General features: G+C 49.5%; 1 protein-coding gene across 5 annotated transcripts in view; it reads left to right on the top strand.

The window, feature by feature from the left end:
* The window catches only part of LOC116851235 (probable JmjC domain-containing histone demethylation protein 2C), a 402,970-nt gene that overhangs the window by 247,389 nt on the left and 135,364 nt on the right, over positions 1-20,217 (top strand). For all 5 annotated transcript variants that reach the window (XM_032830457.1, XM_032830456.1, XM_032830455.1 and 2 more), the window contains exon 8: positions 1,923-4,335. In XM_032830457.1, coding sequence (XP_032686348.1) covers positions 1,923-4,335 — 2,413 coding nt within the window. The remainder of the gene's footprint in view (positions 1-1,922; positions 4,336-20,217) is intronic.

The following is a 20,217-nucleotide window of genomic DNA, read 5'->3' as shown; positions in this document are numbered from 1 at the left end:
CCCCCCCCCCCCCCCCCTCTCTCTCTCTCTCTGTCTCTCCCTCTACCAGTCTACGTGTTCTGCGTGTGTGTATGCGTGCCTCCTCCACCTGTCCATCCTCCTCTCTATCCATTCCCAACCAGTTTCTCCCTCGCGCGAGCGCGCGCACATATATGGGCATGCATTTCTATCCGCTCGCCTATCTCGCTCTCTCTCTCTCTCTCTCTCTCACCCTCCCTCTCTCTTCGTGATATACGTGTATGACGTGCATTGTTGTAAATTGCTCCCATGCTACGGCCATGTTCCTCCTACTGGGTTAATCGAGGACCCCCTTGAACTCTCTTGAACTCGGTTCCCCGACGTGGCGGCGGGAACCGGAAAGCCAGCTGAACGCGCGGCGAACTGAACGTGATTCCTTGAGCACAACGATGATCCGCGTATGTATATACACCCGAGGCCCCGACGCTCTCGATCGAGGTCAGCGGGGGAAGATTGATAGCGGCGACGTTGATAATGCACTGCCATTGCCGGGCACGCTAACCTCCGGGATCGCCGCGCGGATGATAATGATACGTACGGTCGGCGCGCGGGTAGCCGACTCGGTCCAATAAACTGAGAGGCAATTTAATATTAGACCAATAACAATCCTTTAACTTGCACCCGGCTATTATATCGGCCGTCGCCGATGTTATCGACTTTTGGACGGGCGCCAATGGAGCGGACGATAATACTATTACATCGTTACCGTGATTTACCTCAATGGTCGGGACGTAGGAAGCAGCAATTTCGATTTCAGAGAAGCGTCGACTACCGTCGCTAATTATAACACCGCCGCAGTATATTGTTAATTATTCGTAATTATCGTCTTTAAAGCGGAGGAAGGTGCGAGTCCAGTTTTCGCAAAATTTCTCCTCGAGCTCTCGCGGCAGTACCTCGCAATCTCAACGAATACTTGTCGCGCACGTGTTTGTACGTATGAGAATTAGTGTATTGAGTTATGTGACGCGCGAGAGAGAACATATACGAAGAGACACCGGGGGGTAGGGGATAAGAACGCGGGGTGTAGGGACAGGTCGGTAGGTGCGGAGGTAACTGGGGGAGAGGCAGCTTTATATATAGCGTCCTAGGGTTACCGAGTTATGCGAATCACTGGCTGCGCACATCAAAGGGATTACCTCGGTAAATCAGCTCCGTAATCTCTCTGAACGGTGAACAGCCGATGTACCAGACAGCTGTAGCGTAGGGATCGATCGTCCGCCACAATTATGCGGTCCGATCAAGGGTATCGAGATAACCTTCGAGCACAGGGGGTATCGAGTGCGCGATAATCTACGCGTACCGTCGATAATTTCAATAATTAGCGGCGGCCGCACGCGGCTCGTTCGCCGAGCCTCGCTGCGACGCCGCTGCTGTGTGCAAATCAGCGGCTTCCGTCTCGCGTGACGTTTCCCGGTCGCAGTTTGTCGCGATGAAAGGAAAAGAAACAGTCCCCGGACACAATTTCGAGAGAGAGAGAGAGAGAAATTCGAGTTAGAGTTTTCGTCACAAGGTCGTGGGAAAGAGCGTAACGCGAGAACTCTTCAAGTTAAAGGCCTCGTTCAGTCGCGAAATAATGTATAGCGCTAGGAGATCGAAATGAGCGATTCGCGGTAATAAACTGTTGTAGTTGTGCTTTATAGGGCTGTACATTATTATTGCAAAAGTAGGACATAAGATCCCGAAGTTTAGTGAACTAAGACGGAGTTAACGATTCACCGACCGTTCCTACTATTATGCTCCCGCCAGCGACGTAGACGGAGAACGTAAATTCAGTTAATCCATGCCCGCGTCAGACCGTTCCGATGCCCGCCTCTAAGCCCAAGACGGCTCCATTATTAATTTCATCTTCTGACTGGTCGGCCTGCGCCTCACGTACATCGTTGTTCTGTCTCTCTCTGTTTCAGAGAAGAACAACGCCCGTAACAATCGACGTAGACGCGTGAGCGAAGGTGCCAGTCGCGAAAGAACCGAGAAGGATCCCGAAGCGGCGTTACCCGCGCGGCAGCAAGAGGATCGTGAGAACAAGGGCCCAACGTCGGGTAGGGTCGGCAATCGGGTAGCGCGGCCGGTGTTGGAAGAGGCGAACAGCGCATCGGGAAGCGCTTCGAAGTTACGAAGACGCAACACCGCGGTAAAGAGTCCGACCCACGGTCCACCGGCGCAACAGCAAAGACCAGCGCGAAGGAGACTAAGACCAGGAGGCGGCCAGGAGGTCAAGACAGACGCGGAAGAGCCCACCGAGCAGCATCAGCGTACCGGTGCCGCGAGAGCTGCCGCTGCCGCTACCGCCGCCGCCGCCGCCGCCGCCGCCGCCGCCGCCGCCGCCGCTGACAAGGACGAACGTCTCGGTAGCAGGTCGGAGGAAGAGGAGGAAGAGGAGGAGGAGGAAGAAGAGCGTCTCGGGGGAGAGGATGAGGAGAGCCAGGAACGCTGCGATCCACTGACTAAGCGGCTAAGAACAAGCCCCGTCGGCAGAAAGCTTCGTTCCGAGAGTAGTAAGGGCAAAAACGCCGCACCGGATCGAGCCGGAGAGGTAGTGCTGGAGGCTGAGGAGGAGGAGGAGGAGGAGGACGACGACGACGACGACGACGACGACGACGAGAACGACGACGACGAAGCCGAGGAAGAAGCGGGGGAGGAAAAACACGACGGGACCGAGCGAGAGGTCGACAAACTCGAGGAGGACGAGGAAAGTCAATCCAGAGAGAGGGACAGAGAACCCGAGCCGCCACCTCCGGACAAAGTAGATCCCGGAGGCGATCCAACTTCCAAGGAGCAACCAGGTAGCAGGTCAGAATCGAAAAAGGACGCTCGCACGGCCGATCGAGAGGCTAACGAAAACGAGCGGAGCGAACAACAGCAGCAGCAACAACAGCAGCCGCAGCAACAGCAGCAACAGTCACAACTGCAGCAGCAACAGCCACAACAGCAGCAACAGCAACAACAGCCGCAGCAGCAGCAACAACAACAGCAACCGCAGTTACTCGTGAATGGATTGCACGTCAACTCGGTGGCCAACGACAAGACGAATGCCATCCGCGAAGGTAGCCCGTCGTTGTTGAAGTCAAACGCTCGATCAAAGACAAAGAGGTTCGCGGAGGAAGAAGAAGAAGAGCGCGACGAGAACGACGAGGAAGAGGAAGCGGGCTCACAGCGGTCGCGCCGAACGGAGCTGACCACCACCGAGTTAGGCACGGAGGATAGCGTGGGTAGCGTCGGCGGTGTGAGGGCGGCCAGCGTCGAATCGGTCGTCGAGCTGCTGGAGTCGAGCAGTCAGGACTCAGGCTCCGTGCTGGAGAGGCTGAGTCCGCTTAGTAGCAGCGGCGGCGGCGGCCCTGGCAGGCAGAGCCTGCTCCTGGAACAGCAGCGGGAGCAGGAACGCAATCGGCACAACGAAAGTCCGGTCATCCTAGCCGAGAGACTGAACAAGCCGCCACCGCCGATTGCCAGTCACCATCACCATCATCATCTGCAGCAGTACCATCAGCCGCATCACCAACAACAGCAGCAGCAGCAACAACAACAACAGCAACAGCAGTCGTACCAACACCATCACCATCACCAACAACAGCAACATCAGCACCACCAACAGCGCTACTCTACCGATAGTCCGGTGATCCATCATCATCACCAGCAGCAACCGCCGCAGCAACAGCCGCAGCATCACCACCATCAGCTAGCGAGCAGCCCGCACCAACACCAACACCATCACCATCCCCACCTGACCCCGTCGAGCCTCCTCGAGGTGCAACAGCAGTCTCACACATCGAGGGGCGGCGATGAGGCCGGCCTCATGGAAGTGGAGGCCGGGGCCGGTATACCTGGAGCGGGTGTTCTCGCCAGTGTACCATCGGTGGTCGGCGGCATACGGGCAACGTCGGGCGGCAGCGGCGTCGCCGGTGCCTACGGCGACACCGGCTCCGACAGCGGGGTAAGCTCCCTGAGGAGCGCAGGCTCGGGCGACGAGAGGAGCGGCAGCAGAAGTTCCGCGCTCAGCGTCGAGGAGACGACATCGTCCTCCGCTCCGACAGCGGTTGCCGCTGCCACGCCTGCCAGGATCTGGCACGTGCAAAGCGTGCAGCACACGTCGCTCCTGATGGCGCATCCGAGCCAAGGTGCGCCTAACCCCGCCGCGAGCGCCGCGGCGACCGCGCCGCCGGTCGGCTACCAGAGCCCGGCGCCACCGGGTCACCACGTCTCGTCGGAGATGCTGTGGAGGCCGTCCAGATATCCGCCGCTGTCGCACGCCCTCTTGGGACCGCAGCCGCCCAGCCCGGAGGAGTTGCTGGAGAGGGACCGTCACGAGAGGATGCTCCGGTGAGTCAGATTCATTGCTTGTCTTTGAATGTCTCAGTCGATCGATTGTCGTGAACTCGCGAGCGATATTATGTCATGGAAAAAAAGTATTCAGTTGACGAGTCGCGATATTAATATTCAATGTCGCGCAACGAAAACTATTTGCAATTTTACTATATTCGCGATTCTACAGAAATAAATCTGCTGACTCGAGTCGATACACTCTATAAATGTATGTATGGTTTTTTTTTCTTTTTTATTATCGTCTATTTTTTGACATGCACATTTTTGGAGTGACGGAGAATATGCATGAACGCTGCCATTGATACGCGTTCGCGAGTTTACGTGAATCGAAAGTAGATCCGTGCTTCGATAAATGGCGCCGTGAAAGGTTGGGCGTTGTATTACGTTCGCTGCTAACCGGCTCGGCCGATTGATGGTTGCATTACGATATGCAACGACGATAAAAAGTTTATCCACCGTGGCTACTTTTCCGCTCGACTACGCGCGCCATTAATAGCGCTGGCGCATGCACGAGCGATTTCAAATACGTATATAATAATGCATTAAACCGCCGCGGCGGCAACATAATTGCGTTATGCCAACGATCTCGTTGCGAGACTTAATCATCAACGCAAGGCGCACATTACCAAACGGTAACGTTTATCACGACGTATCTTACGTCTTTTCTTCTTCTTCTTTGCTCGATTAGTTGCCGATAACCTCGACACAGAAACGATCCGAAACGTGTGCCAATAACACCGCGCGATTCAATATGACACACAAACGCATCGCTTTTAGGAGGTCTTCCGCGATATTCAAATCATGCTGGCTGTTTGCTATCGAAATGAAGCAAACAACAAATTTTTCGACGGTCTTGTTATGACAGATAAAGGGAAACACGCAAACATTTGCTCGTATTGCACTAAATCCCAAATGTCGAACAATGTTATCGGACGCATTTCGCGATGTCTCTGTTGCTTTATCAAATTTATCCGTCACACTTCAATTCGCGCCTCGAACATCGCGCTTTTTTTTACTTCTTCCCGCTTACGTACATAGTCCAGATAATGCTGCTAATCGCGCATTAACTCGTAAAGGATCTGGGAAGAATCCAAAATGGCGCAAACTGTTTGCTGATTTTGATTTCATCACGCTATTATCCTTCTAGCTGAGACTTTCTTACACCTCTGGAGAAGAAATTTGTCGAGAAATATTGATCTTCAACAGAAGTTGTGCAGTAGTAGTTTAAAGTTGCTCGGGTTTGACAGATCCAGGTTGCACCGTGTGTCCAAAAAACTATAGTTGTAGACGGAGAGTTAATATCAATCGCGTCGCCGTTGAGCGTGATGAAGCGAATTCGTCGAAAATTCCAAGGAGTTGTTTCGCGTACGCGAGTCGCAAATTCGCTCGCGTGTCTCCGCGACGAAACGTCCAACCCGGCCGGTGGATCGCCAAGGAAACGAGACCGTCCGCCATCGGGGAAGTGAATGTCCGACCGTTGAGGCAGCTGCATTCGGCGCTTTCTCGTCGGGTCCTAGCCCCGGACTTTCTTTGTTTGACCGCTCTCGCGTGACTATGCCGAGTGTGCTCGCTCGTCATTCTCGTTTCTCGACAGTGTGCGCCGGCGGGGAGGGTAGGAGAGTAAGAAAGGCTTGGGGGAGGGGAGAGAGAGGGAGATAGGACGGCGAAGAAAGAGGTGGACGAGAAGAAGAGAGACGACGGGCTCTCTCGACGAGCCAAGCGTGCGTATTCGTCCGCGCGCGTTTCCGCACGCCAGCTGCGAGTCGTTCCTCCAACTTCCTGCGGATTATCGCGATAGACGGGGGCTCGCCTGAGTAATCGAGTCATCACTCGCCGTGGCCCCCGACGCGACGCGACGCGACGCGGCACGCCGTCGACGAGGCGGTGACCCGAAACCGTCGCTCTGCGGCTCTCGTATAAATAAACCGGTGGAACACTTACCAACACCGACACTCTCGATCGGCACGTGTCGATGACCCTGCCAGCACCGCGCGCGCTCTGCGTGTCTCGCTTGACCTCGCCGAAGGCCGTCCGCCAAAACTTTCGGCGTCGCCTGACTTCTATATATCGTGGGCCTAAGGTAAAAGCACCAATGTCCGGACACGTACCTGATCCTGGGCATTCTTGTCGTTCTGGATTTAGTCGCTCTGGTTTCTTTAGATACGAACACTTCAACTTTCAACATGGAACATTTATGTATGTATATTCTACGTTGAAAGTTTAAATATTACTTATAACACTTTAAAGGAGGATATATGGGAATTCCGAGAGCCCCGTGGACAGCGATCAAACTTATACCAACTCGTAGTTCCCTATCTGTTCTTAAATTTTGTTAATGGACACATTCCTGTGTCTAGTGACTGAAAGAAGATGTAGGCGCTTAAAGTGGTCAAAGTTTCAATATGTTTACTCTTGTATTTTGCCTTTATCGATTTCATCAAACTTTTAATGATTGCTCATTAGTAAAGGAGCGATCACTCTGTAAACTCTGGGTTAAAAAATTAATTCAATAGGAATGATAACTGAAATATTTGACGATTTCAGTTAATTGTAGTTCTCAGCTAATTATTATCTTCTGTATTTTTCCGTATTTAATCATCTTTATACATATTTATTTAGAAGCCTTTCTTTTCCATATTCTCTAGTATATATTCACAGACTGATGTAACGTATAAAAGAACAATTTTTCATTTGTCGACTGGAATAAAGATTTAAAATCATTGAATGTCAGTTGATCTATATATAAATGTCTTATGACATACGTCGTATTCCGATTGGGAACGTTCTCCATTTTCGCGAAATATAAGTATTCATATAATGTAATTTTGAAGCCCTATATCTCGTTTCAGATACTTTGGACAGAGAGATAAGCCACGAGCAAATCTCATGTACTCGAGGAGTACTATCTTTTTTTGGTATAGGTTCCATTCGTGTTCATTCAGAGGTCGTTTTGGGCATCCTCCTTCAAAGGAGGAAACAGCTGGAACGTTCAAGGTTAGATACGTGCGTGTTGGTGCCTTTACCTTTTTTTCCGCGTTCTGCGTTGCGACTGAAATGCGTCGTCGTTTAATTTGCCCAGCGGAAACATGAGAAAGCGATGATCTTTACAGCCGGTTGGACGAAACAACACTCGCGCAGCTCCTCCGACGTTTATTAACGATCAATTAATGACGGTAGATTAATGGCCGATCGACACGCGCGACTTCCGACTGGGGAGAAGTCACATCAGCGAGTCGAACGTGGAAATAGACGTGGAATACGTCTGAAGTGGTTGTTAGGCGAGCGCGTATCGATCCCCTGTCACAGGTTGATTCGCCTTGCGGGAATAACTTTTCTTCGCGAACAGTTTCATTTTTCAGTTATTCGAGAGTCAAAGTTTGACGAACGCGCGCAAGAAGTTAGTTCGGAAAGTATAAAACTTACATGGCGCTTCTTACATCGGTAACAATAGAAACATAGTCGGCCGTGACTCCACGTCTGTCAATAGTCGTATAGCCTCGTGTCTCGTTTTAGCGACGTATCGATTTGCAGTCAGCAGCATAAACGTGTTCTGTAATTTTTAAGATATTCACGACGTTGTTATTCGTATTGAAACTATTAATGGTATTTAACGACCAGCCGAATATCCAACGAACTACTTATTTATTTATTTAGTATTTCAAGTTAACAGCTATTCTCAAAGTCGTACATTCGATGGAAATACGTACATCTGGAATCCCCGCCCTCGCTCTCGTATACGGAGAAAATATTACAGTTTTTTTTCCATATAAATTCTTTTCAACTTTACGAGTTTTTAATAGCACTTTACAAATTTTTTAATAGTACGTTCTAGTTTCTAGAATAAAATTAGCACGCGTCAAATGAAAGGGCACTAAATTACTGCAGAAATATGGTGCGAAAAAGTATGTGTATATATATATACACATACACGCTATATATACTATATATATGTGTGTGTGTGTGTGTGTGTGTGTATTTACAGTAATATAAAATTCTTTCCGTGCAGAAGAAGATATATCGGATACGCCGGTTTTGGAACAGACCGTGAGATAATCTCTCATTGTATGTAGGACATTTTCCCGTCCATCGGATCTTTCACGACCGATCGATCGTCCGGTATCGTTTTCTTCCTTGGATATAACGGGAGAAGAGCCGGGTCTCTCCCCCTCCCGTCCCATCTCTCTTCGTTCTCTCGCTTAACGCGTCACTGAAGCTAATCCTCGCAACAAATCCATCGACCTGACCCACGCGCGACGAGTTCAGCGAGCAACTAGGTAGGGATAATTAATAGCCCGTGAACCGGGAGCATAACTGAGATATTAAAGCTCTCCTCGAAAGAGAGAGAGACCAGGCGGTAAAGGGCGGAGGGTTGGCAAGCTACTAGACGACGATGATGACCCCCTACATCGTCTGTCGCTGCTGCTACTGGTGCTCGTGTTCGACGACCGCGGGAAGGGAGGGCAGACGGAGGGGACGTGCGACGACTTGACAATATATTACATCAAGTTGGTGCCAAGTCTCTCTCTCTCTCTCTCTCTCTCTCCTCTCTTCCCCTCCCTCTCTCTCTTTTCCCTTATCTTTCTCGCTCTTTCTCTCTAAATATCGTCTCCGAGTATTTTTATGACGTCGAAGACGGCTTACATTACGACGCGCGCGCTTTTTCGCGTCGCGGTGTTTTATTTCGAGCGAAAGCTCTCGAGGGAGAAGCGCGCCGTCTACATCATCCCGACGCGACGCGCAGTGCGCTTTTTCTTAATAACCATCGTCGTCGCGGAGTGAAACGTGTCGACGTGGAGAGCGCGGTTCGTTACGTCGTACAAGCGTTATTCGTTCGCGAACGTATCCGTGCCCCGGCGTTAGTCCGCGATTTATTTATCACCGCGTAAAGCAGCATCCTACTCCGTACTTTACGGGCCCCGTAACTTAAGGAAATGGCTATTTTATCGCCGGCGTTTGTTCTATAATTGCGAGCGAGGAGATTCATGGCGGCCTCGTGTACACAATCCAGAGGAAATAGCCTTTGCATTTCACAAAAACGAATTTCTCGATTAAGCGCTATGTGTGCGTACGTGTGTGTGTGTGTGTGTGTACATATCCGCGCGTCGTGACTGTTGATTATTTCGACGGCGCCTCTTCCTGGATATAATCAACGGTTATGATACGCGAATATGTAGATTTCCCCGGATTGTGTGCGTGTAGAATCGGGATTGCGTATCGGCTCGTTGTCAGGTAAACGAGAGCATGGAGTCGAAACAAAAAGAGAGATCGGCGAATTAACGGCATCGATAATGCAAACGAGACGGGCGAGCAGATCCCCGCATTTTCATACACCTCGGAAATAACGCTCAGCTTGCAATTTCGCCCCCTGCGCGATTTTCATTTTTGTTTGCACAACGATCGGTATTTGCAATCGCGCGCGGCGATGCACCCTCGTAAAAATTAGACCGGCTAAATTGGAAGCAACAGTTTGTCGGCGGACGAAGTTAATCGCCGGTATCCTCGAGATATTTTCAAGGCCGAAGCTGTCCGATAACATCCGCCGGCGCTCTGCGCCGGGGTTTTCCCTTTCTCCCGTCGAGGAACAAGCAAACTTACGCGAGGGGAACCGCCGCAAAAAGAAGGAAGACTCGGCGAGAGGAGCTACCCTAATGACCACCGTGTAGCAACGAAGGTTAACTACGCGCCCCGTCCTTCCACGATCGATATCCCACGTTCCTGCGCGTCTCGCGTCTTCTTCCCTCTTCTAAGGGGAGGGGAGGAAGAGAGAGAGAGAGAGAGACCTCAGCGGGGCCGGTAGCGCTCGATCATGAGGCATTAAGGCCTGATTGATCGATGCATCCTTTTTTCTGTCCAGTCCGGCTGCCGAGAATGAGTCACGCGAGACTTTTCGTACGTCTTCGAGAATGCAAAAGAACACGACGACGACGACGACGACGGTCGGGATTAACCTGTCCCCGCGCGCGACCTGAGCTATTCTCATTCCGAGAAAGAATGTCGACCTCGCTCGCTAGGAATTAATTAATAAAAGGTGATATAAATGGGGTTTAGCGCGCGGGTTCAACGTTATTATAGATAAAAACGATAAAAATACGCAGCGCGATATAACTCCGATGTCATTCTGCGGAAAAATGCGCGTTATTATGATAATAATGGAAATTATATTATAGCATTATCAAGCAGGGAATTCAGACAAGATTACTCATCGCGTTTGTGCGGTCTCCTTAGCGCGGGTAGCGACTCGCTAATTGTGTGTGTGTGTGTGTGTGTGTGTGTGTGTGTGTGTGTGTGTGTGTGAGAGAAAGAGAAGCGCGCGTTATACGTCTCGTTACAAAATAATATCGCCAACCAACGGCGTTCATTAAACGAGGCGGACGTTAGCAAATTATCAGGCTCTGCTCTTTGTAAAAGCTATCGGCGAATTAAAGGGCAAATTTGCTCGGAGTATCGACAGCAGCGGGAGGAGTATCGATGTTGTTACGATGAGTTAGTTGGGAGAAGTAATCGCTCGTTAACGCGCAACGAACAGATGAAATTGGAAATCCGATAAAGCGGGAGATACGGATCGACGATCGGTCATCCACACCGTCGAGGGACGACGTCGCGGAACGCGCGATGTTAGAATTTGCTGATATCACGCGATCGCCGTTCCGTCGGGCTCGGAAACGCCCTGAGAAAAGAAACACCAAGAGAAACGCGATTATTTCTTGCAGACACGCGCACATTCCAGCGAGAAAGAGCAACCTCTCCCTAGCCCCAGTAACTTTCCAGCAATTTTGGTTACTGGCATTAATTCCCGGGTAGTTCAGGCGACGCCTGCTTCGCCAGCAACTAGACGGTAAAACTAATCAGTTTCTAATTAGTCCTTGACCAGTTTCTAGCAAACGTTTTTTTGCATAAAATTTTGTCAGTTTTCATCATGCGATTCTACACATTGTGTCTGTGAAATATTATACTTTATTATTCAATATATAAAATTAATATTAATATATAAAAAATAATAAATATTATGTATTAATTAATAAAATAATTAATATATAACATTTTATTATTCAATATATAAAAATAATGTAAGTCGTGTTTCAGAAATGTAAAATCTTTTCAGGCATAAATTAGTTCAGTTATTGAGATAATTGTGTATTTTTAATTAAAAATATACTTTTAATTATCATTTTTGCTCGACTGATTTCTGACCAGTACTTTCCGAGCTTTTACTAAATAGAAAACTACGTAGGATTTACTTGCCATTTCTTATTGCCTAATTATTGGTCAGTAACTCGAACCAAAAAGTAATTTCCTGTCCAGTCCTTGAATAGTTAGCGTCTAATAAATCCTAGTCAGTAAAAACTGGCCAGTTTCTACCCAACGTTCAGTTTTACACCCGGAAATTTTTCTACCTGAGGCATGAGCGCGTTCCGACATGGCGTTGCCGGTGCGTTAATCAAAGTAATTGGAATATTTCTCGTTTTCTCCCCTCAAATAACAACTAACCACCAACTCTCTTTTCGGCTCGAACATTTTTGCGAACTCTCCCTCCGCTTCTCGATAAAGAGTCGGAGGAGTATCCCATCCGCGCAGCGCATCCATACAATAGTTACGACTTCCTCCACCTCGCCAGAGGCCCCTCGCTGAGAGGCAACCATCTCTGATCGCCGGCGCGCTTTCGGCTCGAATCATCGGCGAACTCGCTCTCGCAATTTCGCTCTTCTTCTTCCTTTTCCCTTTTTTTTCCTCGGGAAGGCGATCCGCGCTACGCGCGAGCAGCCGCACTGTTATTCTGCTCCAAATACGACCAATTACGCGCTCACTGCTCTCCCTCTGCCTCCCCCCTGTCCTCTCTGTTTCTCTCCTATCGGCCTCTCTTTCTCGAGAGCTCCTCGCTCTCTGTGTAACGACCGCGATTTAACGCTTATGCAAGCCCGACCTCCGCGAGAGAGGTAATCGGCTGGCCGCCGACTGCGGCAACAGAAACTGGCATTTGGGCACAAGGTCATGCGCGCAGCTTCTTTTTTACCGCTCCCCTTGCACCGCCTCTCGCTCGTCTCCCGTCCCTCCGATTCGAGTCCTCCCGCCTCTTCTCCCTTCTCCCTATAACCTTCTCCCTCGGCGACCTCGTCCGAGACCGTTTGCTAACCGGCGCGGAGGAGAAAGGGACGACGAGCAGGAATGTACGGCAGGAAGCTGTAAAAATATGTACCGGGTGGCCGGACCCGTCCGAGGACCACGTGTCTGCGTCGTTGAACGGAGAGTCGTGCGTCCCGTGATATCGCACGCGTAGCTAGATCGAGACTAGATCGAGTCGGAATGAAATAGATCAGGCAATGACGAGCGAGGAAATATCGCGAGATAATGATTTTGAAATGCATATATATCCCCGAGGCCATCGCCGCTGCCAGAAGCCTTATCGTAGGCGGTCGGGTCGCCGCGCTATTATTATCGTCGCTTCTTAAATAGCCGACTGTGTATAGTTTCGCGTCTATGGTCTGGAGTGTGTTTCATGAAAAGCACCGTCGATAGTACCGTCGTTGTCGACGCGGACGATGTGCGTCGCATTCGCGGTTACACCCGGTTAAGTCTCTCGCGTTCTCGTCGTTAGATGCGCGTCGAACAGCCGTTCCTGCCTCGCGAACGGATAAATAATCGCGTCGATCCCTTCGACCCCGCGACGTTTCACGCGAATCTGAATCGTTATCTTGTTGACTGGATTCACCCAGTTTTTTCGTCGCCTTCGTCGTCGCCGAATCGAGAATCTTGTCCTACGTCTGGCGTATACCCGCGCCATTCGCGCCATTCGCGCTCTTTGCCCAAGGCTACCTTGTGTATATCGCCGACATCGATAACGTCGACGAATGCCTCTCGCGACGGATTTCGTAATTAAGCGTAGCTCGCTGCTATCTTATCAGGACGCTGTTTACGGTGTAATTAGACGTACAGAAGCGGCAGGCTAATGGAGCACTTTTAGCATTGAATGTAGCGTAAAGTAACGTTACAGACGTCTTGCTCCCTCTCACCCCTCTCTCTCTCTCTCTCTCTCTCTCTCTCTCTCTCTCTCTCTCTCTCTCTCTTTCTAGCTCTCTGTCTCCCGTAGTGTAAAGCGCGGATCAATGGATAGATTAATCAACGCTGTCACGTGCATGTCCCTTCCGCCTCGATCGATGCAACGCAACAACGTCCGTTCTCGAAACTCCACCGTCCGCCCTGAGATAGTAGTTCGCCGACGCGAACAACACGGCCGATCAATTTATCTCGAGGTCATCGCGTTATCTTCCCACCGGAGGCGCGTTCGGAGTCCGAGTAGGCGAAGTACGGGCAATGATCACTGTTCATTATGCGGTTCACGTGGCACACGTCCATCAGCTCGCCGCCAGTTTACACGCCCGTCACGTGCACACACGTGCGCGCGCGCGAAATCTGTCCGCGATGAGCTCACTCGCGCGCGTTCTCACACATACACACATACCAGTATGCTCCAGAAGATCTCTATAGATATATATATATATATACATACCGCCGTCTATACCTTCTGACATCTCCTCTCTCCGCCGCGCCGCCATCTATCAGCGCAGCGGCGCGAAGATTAGAATTCGCGCCTCGCACTCGTTTCGAGATATCGCTCCCGAGAGCGATCATCACTCGAACATGACCCTGCCGAGAACGCGACGACACTCTTATCTCAGTCAGCGATTCGAATTTCTGCCGTGGCTCCGTTGAAAATTCATCGGCGATTTTCATACTTGCGTCTCTTTCGTCACGAAGTTATTATACTGCCGATAATTCATTCGCGGAAGCGTATGCGCATATGCGCGAACACGAAGCACTTTTCAGACGATAGATCAGTGTATGTGCGCGGCGTTCATACGCGAAGATCGAGAAGTGAGCCGTGAAGGAGGAGCGAACGTGGGCCGCGCTAACAGTAAACTCAGCTAAGCAGAGGGCCTCCTCACAGGGCAAGAGTGAGAGGAACAGAGAGCTGAGGGAGAGAGAATGTGATGTAACCTCTGTCCGACTCGTTCAGTATGTAATCGTCGTAACGAACGAGCCATAACTTAAGTCGGCCTCGTGGCGTGCGAAAACTTCTCGATCGGGGATTCCGAGTCACCAAGGCCGAAGCTTTGGACTTTTACTCGTCGGAATTCTAGCCGTTTTCGCGATTCGCGGACAGAATTTTCTATGTGGACATAGGAGCTCGCATTTGGAATTCAAAGATGCGTGACATTTCGCGTGGCACGAGAGGGCTCGCACGCGTTTTAATTCACGTACCGTGATATATTGTGATATTACAATCACAATGTAAATAATAATAAACACTATCTTGGATCTTCTTAAAGGAGAATCAAAACGCGCAATCGAGACCCGCGCATTTAATCTACATTTATTTATATTACGAAGAAGTCGCTTTATTTCGCTGCCCGAGAAATCAACGTTCAACTCTTACTTGCCTGATTTACTTTGTTATTATTATTGTTTACGTATCGCAATTGAGTGTCATTAGAGTCAATCTGAAACGCGTTCCATCTCCGTTCCCACGTTGTGAGGATCGTTCGCGACTTAGATCGTCGTGAAACATCGTATCGTGATCAACATTCGTCGTTAAATAACTTTCCTTCCCTCTATTTTGTATTACGTTGAAATCACATCGGGAAGGAACATACGTTACAGATGGAGACGAGAGAGCGACTTTTGAGTTTTTCGTGGCGGTCACATTCGCGTTCGCTCTACGAGAGCTAATTAATTATATAAAAATGGCAATTAACCATGCGGCTGTCATGCGTAATATTAACAGGACTACGTCATGCGGTGACGTGAATGAAATAGCTTTCAGCGTTCGTTTTGCTCGACGCTGCAAAACGCCCGGATATTTCGCCAATTGCGAACGGCATGCCGGTGACATCATAGAGTATTCGGATTTACGTATCGATAAGCGAGTGGCGCGCCCGGGGAGAATTTCGTGCATTTGTGGCGAACCGGCGATACCGCGGCCCGTCAAAGGACGGAAACCAGGCGCGCAGCGTGTGTTCGCGAATGCTCCCGCGGCCGATTGATCGACAGTGTGTCAGAAGGTGCCTTCCACAACGTATTGTCTATGCGGGATGGTCCCGGCCGCTGCCGAGTGCGCTTTCAGCCGCAGGTTCTTTGACGAATTTGAAATCGACGCTCCGTCGCCGGCACGATGGCGAATCGCGTTTTTTGCGCTGCCAAACCGGCCGAGACGCCAATTCCGTGTGTTTCCGCCGGCGCGGATTTCGCGGCGCTAATAAAACCGGAACAAAAAGCCCGATCCCGTCGCGCAGCACCTGCGAGCTCCTCCGGGCTCAATGCGCCCGACTCCTCGCCGCGGTTACGGTATATAATTTCGCCCCCCACTGGGTCGAATGTTTCAAACGCGTCCCACTTCCACTTCGCCAGAATCGTTCGTAAGTTTACGCGTCGCTATCGCGAATCGTCGCGCAGCGTCGTGCATCGCGATTAATACACGTCGTTGAGTAACTTTCTAACTGGTGTCGACGTCTCTCGCCGTCAAAGCCAGCGTCGCCGTCATTATCCGCGGTTATCTGCCGCTCGTATCTGAAAGTCACATCCGCCGGTGACACCGCGACGGCGCCGGAATCGTGTCTGTTTGAAAGAGTCCGGGCCCCGGTTAATTTTCACGATTTTAATCGGCGGGGCGATTGCGCGCGCTGAATAGCGAATTAGCGCGGCACAGTTTCCAAAGGTCGATCGGTCGATTCGGCCCGAGCGAAGGAGAGAGCGAGCGGGCACACGTTGTACCATAACTTCCTATTTCCTGCGCGCACCTCGCCTCTAATCGGGTCACTGACTCTCTCTCTCTCCCTCCCTTCCTCTCTTCTCGCATCTTCCCCGACGGTTGGGATTCAATTGCAGGAATGTGTCCTCGCGGCCAAATCGAGCAGACACGACGACCGGCGATTCGTAGCATAATAGACCGTCGTAATGGCTATAATAAGTCGCCGTAATAGCGCACACGAGAGCGACGAGGTCGGAATCGACAGTGAAATCGTATACGCGAACGTGAGGGGGCAGAGGAAACTATTCTCGTGGCACGATCCTGTTCTCGTCAGCACTCTCCGAGACGGGTCCGTCTATCGCGCTTTAGCGCCGCTATTATCGCGCAGATGTCCCGGCTGAAACTGGTTTCGCAGTCCTTTACGACTGACATATTTTCAAGACGGAAAGAAGCCGCGCGATTCAGGTCCCACAGTCGCGACATATATGTCTCTCTTAATCGGCCGTCCGGTGTCTCCCTCGTGACGATCGCGAAGATTTACCGTGCGAGCTTGAGGGAGAGTCTCACACCTCGCGGTAGGAGAGCAGAAAACAGAAAGGCACACACAGAGGAAAATATCTCATTCCACTGCTGGGAAAAACCATTACTCGGTTTACTTTCCTTCCTTGGAGCAATGGTCGAAGACCATTTCAGCGAAGAATATTTTCTTGATAATTATTTCTCAAAATATTTGAGAGAGAGGGAAGCTCATATTGTCATACATTCAACAGGAGAATTTATTCGTTATATTTATTACAAGAGAATATTAAAAAAGCTTTATCGAAAGAAAGGTTGGTTCAAGTCTATGCAGTAAGTGAAACGAATTCTTGTTTTATTCTGAGCACAAATTTAGTTTTTTTCTGAGCACGCTTATGATGAGCTTATGATAGATTTATGAATATATAAACTAGTGAAATATTTTGAACAAGTACCTGAATACAGTACGTAATTTTCTGCGTGCAGAAGCCAATTAAACTCGTACTAGTAGAGAAACTGAAACTGTTGACCGCCACTTGACCACCAGTACGAGGTCCAATTGGCTTCTGCCTTTCGGTTTTCTGTTTTCCCACGAAGGTGTGAATTCTCTCTGAAACTCGGCAAACTTCTTGCAATATTTCCAAATTTGGATTCCGCGCTCAATTTGATATTTTGAAAAAAAGAATTTGCTGAGATTTTCTATATGTTGTATATCGTATTCGGCGCGCGAGAGTCCAATCAGTGAGTAATTCATTCTTCTCTCCGTTTGGCGTTTAGCAAAATCGCCCCCAGAGATGTTAATCGACCCGATTTAACGCAAATAAATTTAACACGACACAATTTCGGCCCGGTCCGCACGCACTTCGCACACAATCTGGTATTATGGTACCTAGTTGGACGCGAACCATAACTCAATTTCTCGGCAAACGACTGTGTCCGCCCACACACGCTCGCGCGAGCGCGACCCAGCACGACAGCAATTCCAACAATTCCGTGGTCTCGTAATTTGGCCCGTGAATAATTACGCCGGGGGGCGGCGTCGAAAATAACGATATATTTCCGGGGTTGCGTGACGGCGCGTAAACAAGAAACAAAACGTGAGAGAGAGAGAGAGAGAGAGAGAGAGAGAGAGACTCGTTGGTCTTGTTCGCCGCTTCGTTTGTCGTTCGTTCATTTCTAATTCAAGAAATCCATTAAAAGGATGAACGCTCGCCTTCGTGACTAACGCTCTTCTTGCCGAAGAGAAGGGTAGGTCGAGGCTTTTCAGGCTTGCAGGAACGCACAACGAGATTTGCGTGGCCGAGAGCCATAAACACACACGCGCACCCGCATCCGCAAACTTACACGCGTTCAAGCGACGCCCAGTGTGCGTATGCGCCTACATGGTACGCGCATATGTGTGCGTATGTGTGTTTGTGTGACTCCGGGTGCTTCGAGTGGCGGACCCATTAGCGTGGATCATAAAGGTCCTCAACCTAGTGAGTCACTGCGGGTTAATAATTACTGCCGAGCACCATGCGAGCCCATGCTCTCTCGGTGTACTCTCTTTCTCGCCCGCTCCACCTTGTGCAACGTTCGCGCACGGAGGTCCCAATAGCGTAATCAAACGGAACTGGTTTCGCGTTGCTCGCGAAGAAAAAGAACATCCGACAGGATGCCGCGGCCCAGGATAGAGACGTCCGCTCTTCTTCGCGCCGTGCACGCCCGACCCTTCAGTCCGCACAGGAAAGGCCTCTTCTCGCGAAGTGGAGGACCTCGTTCGTTCAAGCAGCGTTACGTCGTTTCCGCGGGAAGCCGTTGTAGAATATGTTCTTGTATTTCTACGCCACTGAAGAGATCACGAGTGCGTGCATGCGACACGCCACGTTGCAGGTTGCGTCGACCGACGGCGGCGGCGGCAGCGGCGACGACGACGACGACGACGACGACGACGACGACGACGACGACGACGACCACGACTACTTCTGCTTGACGTGACACACCAGGTGCACGTCACGCACGCGAAGACACCCGCCCGAATAGTATGCACCCGATGAATCGTATTTATATCCCCGTACACAGTGTATACTTCTGCCCGGTTCCTCCCCTTCGTGGCTCGTTCCGCAGAGAGCGCAGCGACGTAGCTTCGTAGAGGAATTAGCACGGAAATAGAAATATCGACGGTACGACGGCGCGATCCCCCGCGCGAGCCTCGCGCGTCGTGAATTTCTGCGCTTCCCGAGACGAGATCTCGCCTCTGCACTAAGCCTAAATTCCGCCGAATTTGAAGGACCAATAGGACTCTCGAGACATGACATTATACAGACTATTGTCACACATACATTCCATGCTATAAATGATTATTCACTTATCTCTTTTTCCATGTTTACATTTAAATTACTTATTTAAGAATCAGAATTATTTAATGCTCGATTGTCTCGATATTCTGCCTACATTCGCAATATTTCTTTACTCTTAATAAGCATTATATTAATTATTTCATTTACTCAATAAGGAGAGAGTAAAGTGCAGATATAATACATGTGTGATAAGAAAATATTAAATAATTAATGTGGATACATAATGATGTGAGGAATTGATAAGAACGTAAGACAAGAAGTTTTCTTTCTTTATTATCTATATATTATTATCATGAGGGAAAAGGGACATGTGGAAAATTTTGTTAAAATTTGCAAATTCAAGAAGAGCGAAAAGAAAGGAGTTATAAAAGTAACGGTGAAGAAAACCGTTGGGAAAGTCACGCTGGACTCGCGTTCGAGATGTTTCGAGAGTGTTGACTGTTGTGATCTTTCTCTCTCAGTCACCGAGATAACATACGCTTCATTGACTGGCGAGCAACGGCAGTAGGAGGGACGACTAGTGGGGGATAGTTTCGCGCTTCTTGCCTATTGTTTTGATACTCTCGCACGTCGCGTACTCTGCTGTGATCGCGTTATTGCATATATCGGGCCGGTGAGCCACGCACATGTAACAACGCGGAGCGCGTATATCAGTGAATCAGTTATCACTTCCGTCGTCTCTTGAGGCCTCTGGTCCCTCGCCGCAGAATTCTCGTTTGATGACGTTAAAAGTGGAAAAACGCATGCCAAAAATTGTCGCAAAATACGCTGAAATAAAAGGGTATGTCCATAAAGCGACCTTTGGGATCGATTGAGCACGTTTATAAAATATATTCCAAAAACTTTCCTCTCGTTCTAAAAATCAACAAATAACTGTAAAATACATTTTTCTTTTTCGATTACCTCTTCTCATGATTTCGTCAAGTTAATTTCATGGCATTTATTAATTGTTAGAATAAAAGGAAAGTTTCCGGAGCATCTGACAAATGTGCCCAATTGATCAAAATTGTCACTTGATGGACATGATCTTTCATTTTGACGTATTAGGACCTTAACTTAGTTTCCGCCCAAAAAATACTGAGAAAAAGCATTTATTGTAAAAAATTTATTTAAATTATTTCAATGAAAGTATTTTCCATCACTTTCTACAACTTTTTGCCATCTTTCTGGCAACTGGGCGATACCATCTCGATAAAACGATGTTTGTTTCGAAGCAATCCATTCGTCCACCCATTCTCGCACTTCTTCAACATTTCGGAAGCGTGTACCACTCAAGCCGTG

This window comes from Odontomachus brunneus, unplaced genomic scaffold (genome assembly GCF_010583005.1).
Source record: "Odontomachus brunneus isolate Ranch 3 - 2012 unplaced genomic scaffold, Obru_v1 Obru_scaffold_169, whole genome shotgun sequence".
NCBI lineage: Eukaryota > Metazoa > Arthropoda > Insecta > Hymenoptera > Formicidae > Odontomachus > Odontomachus brunneus.
This window is presented reverse-complemented; position numbering and strand designations above follow the sequence as displayed.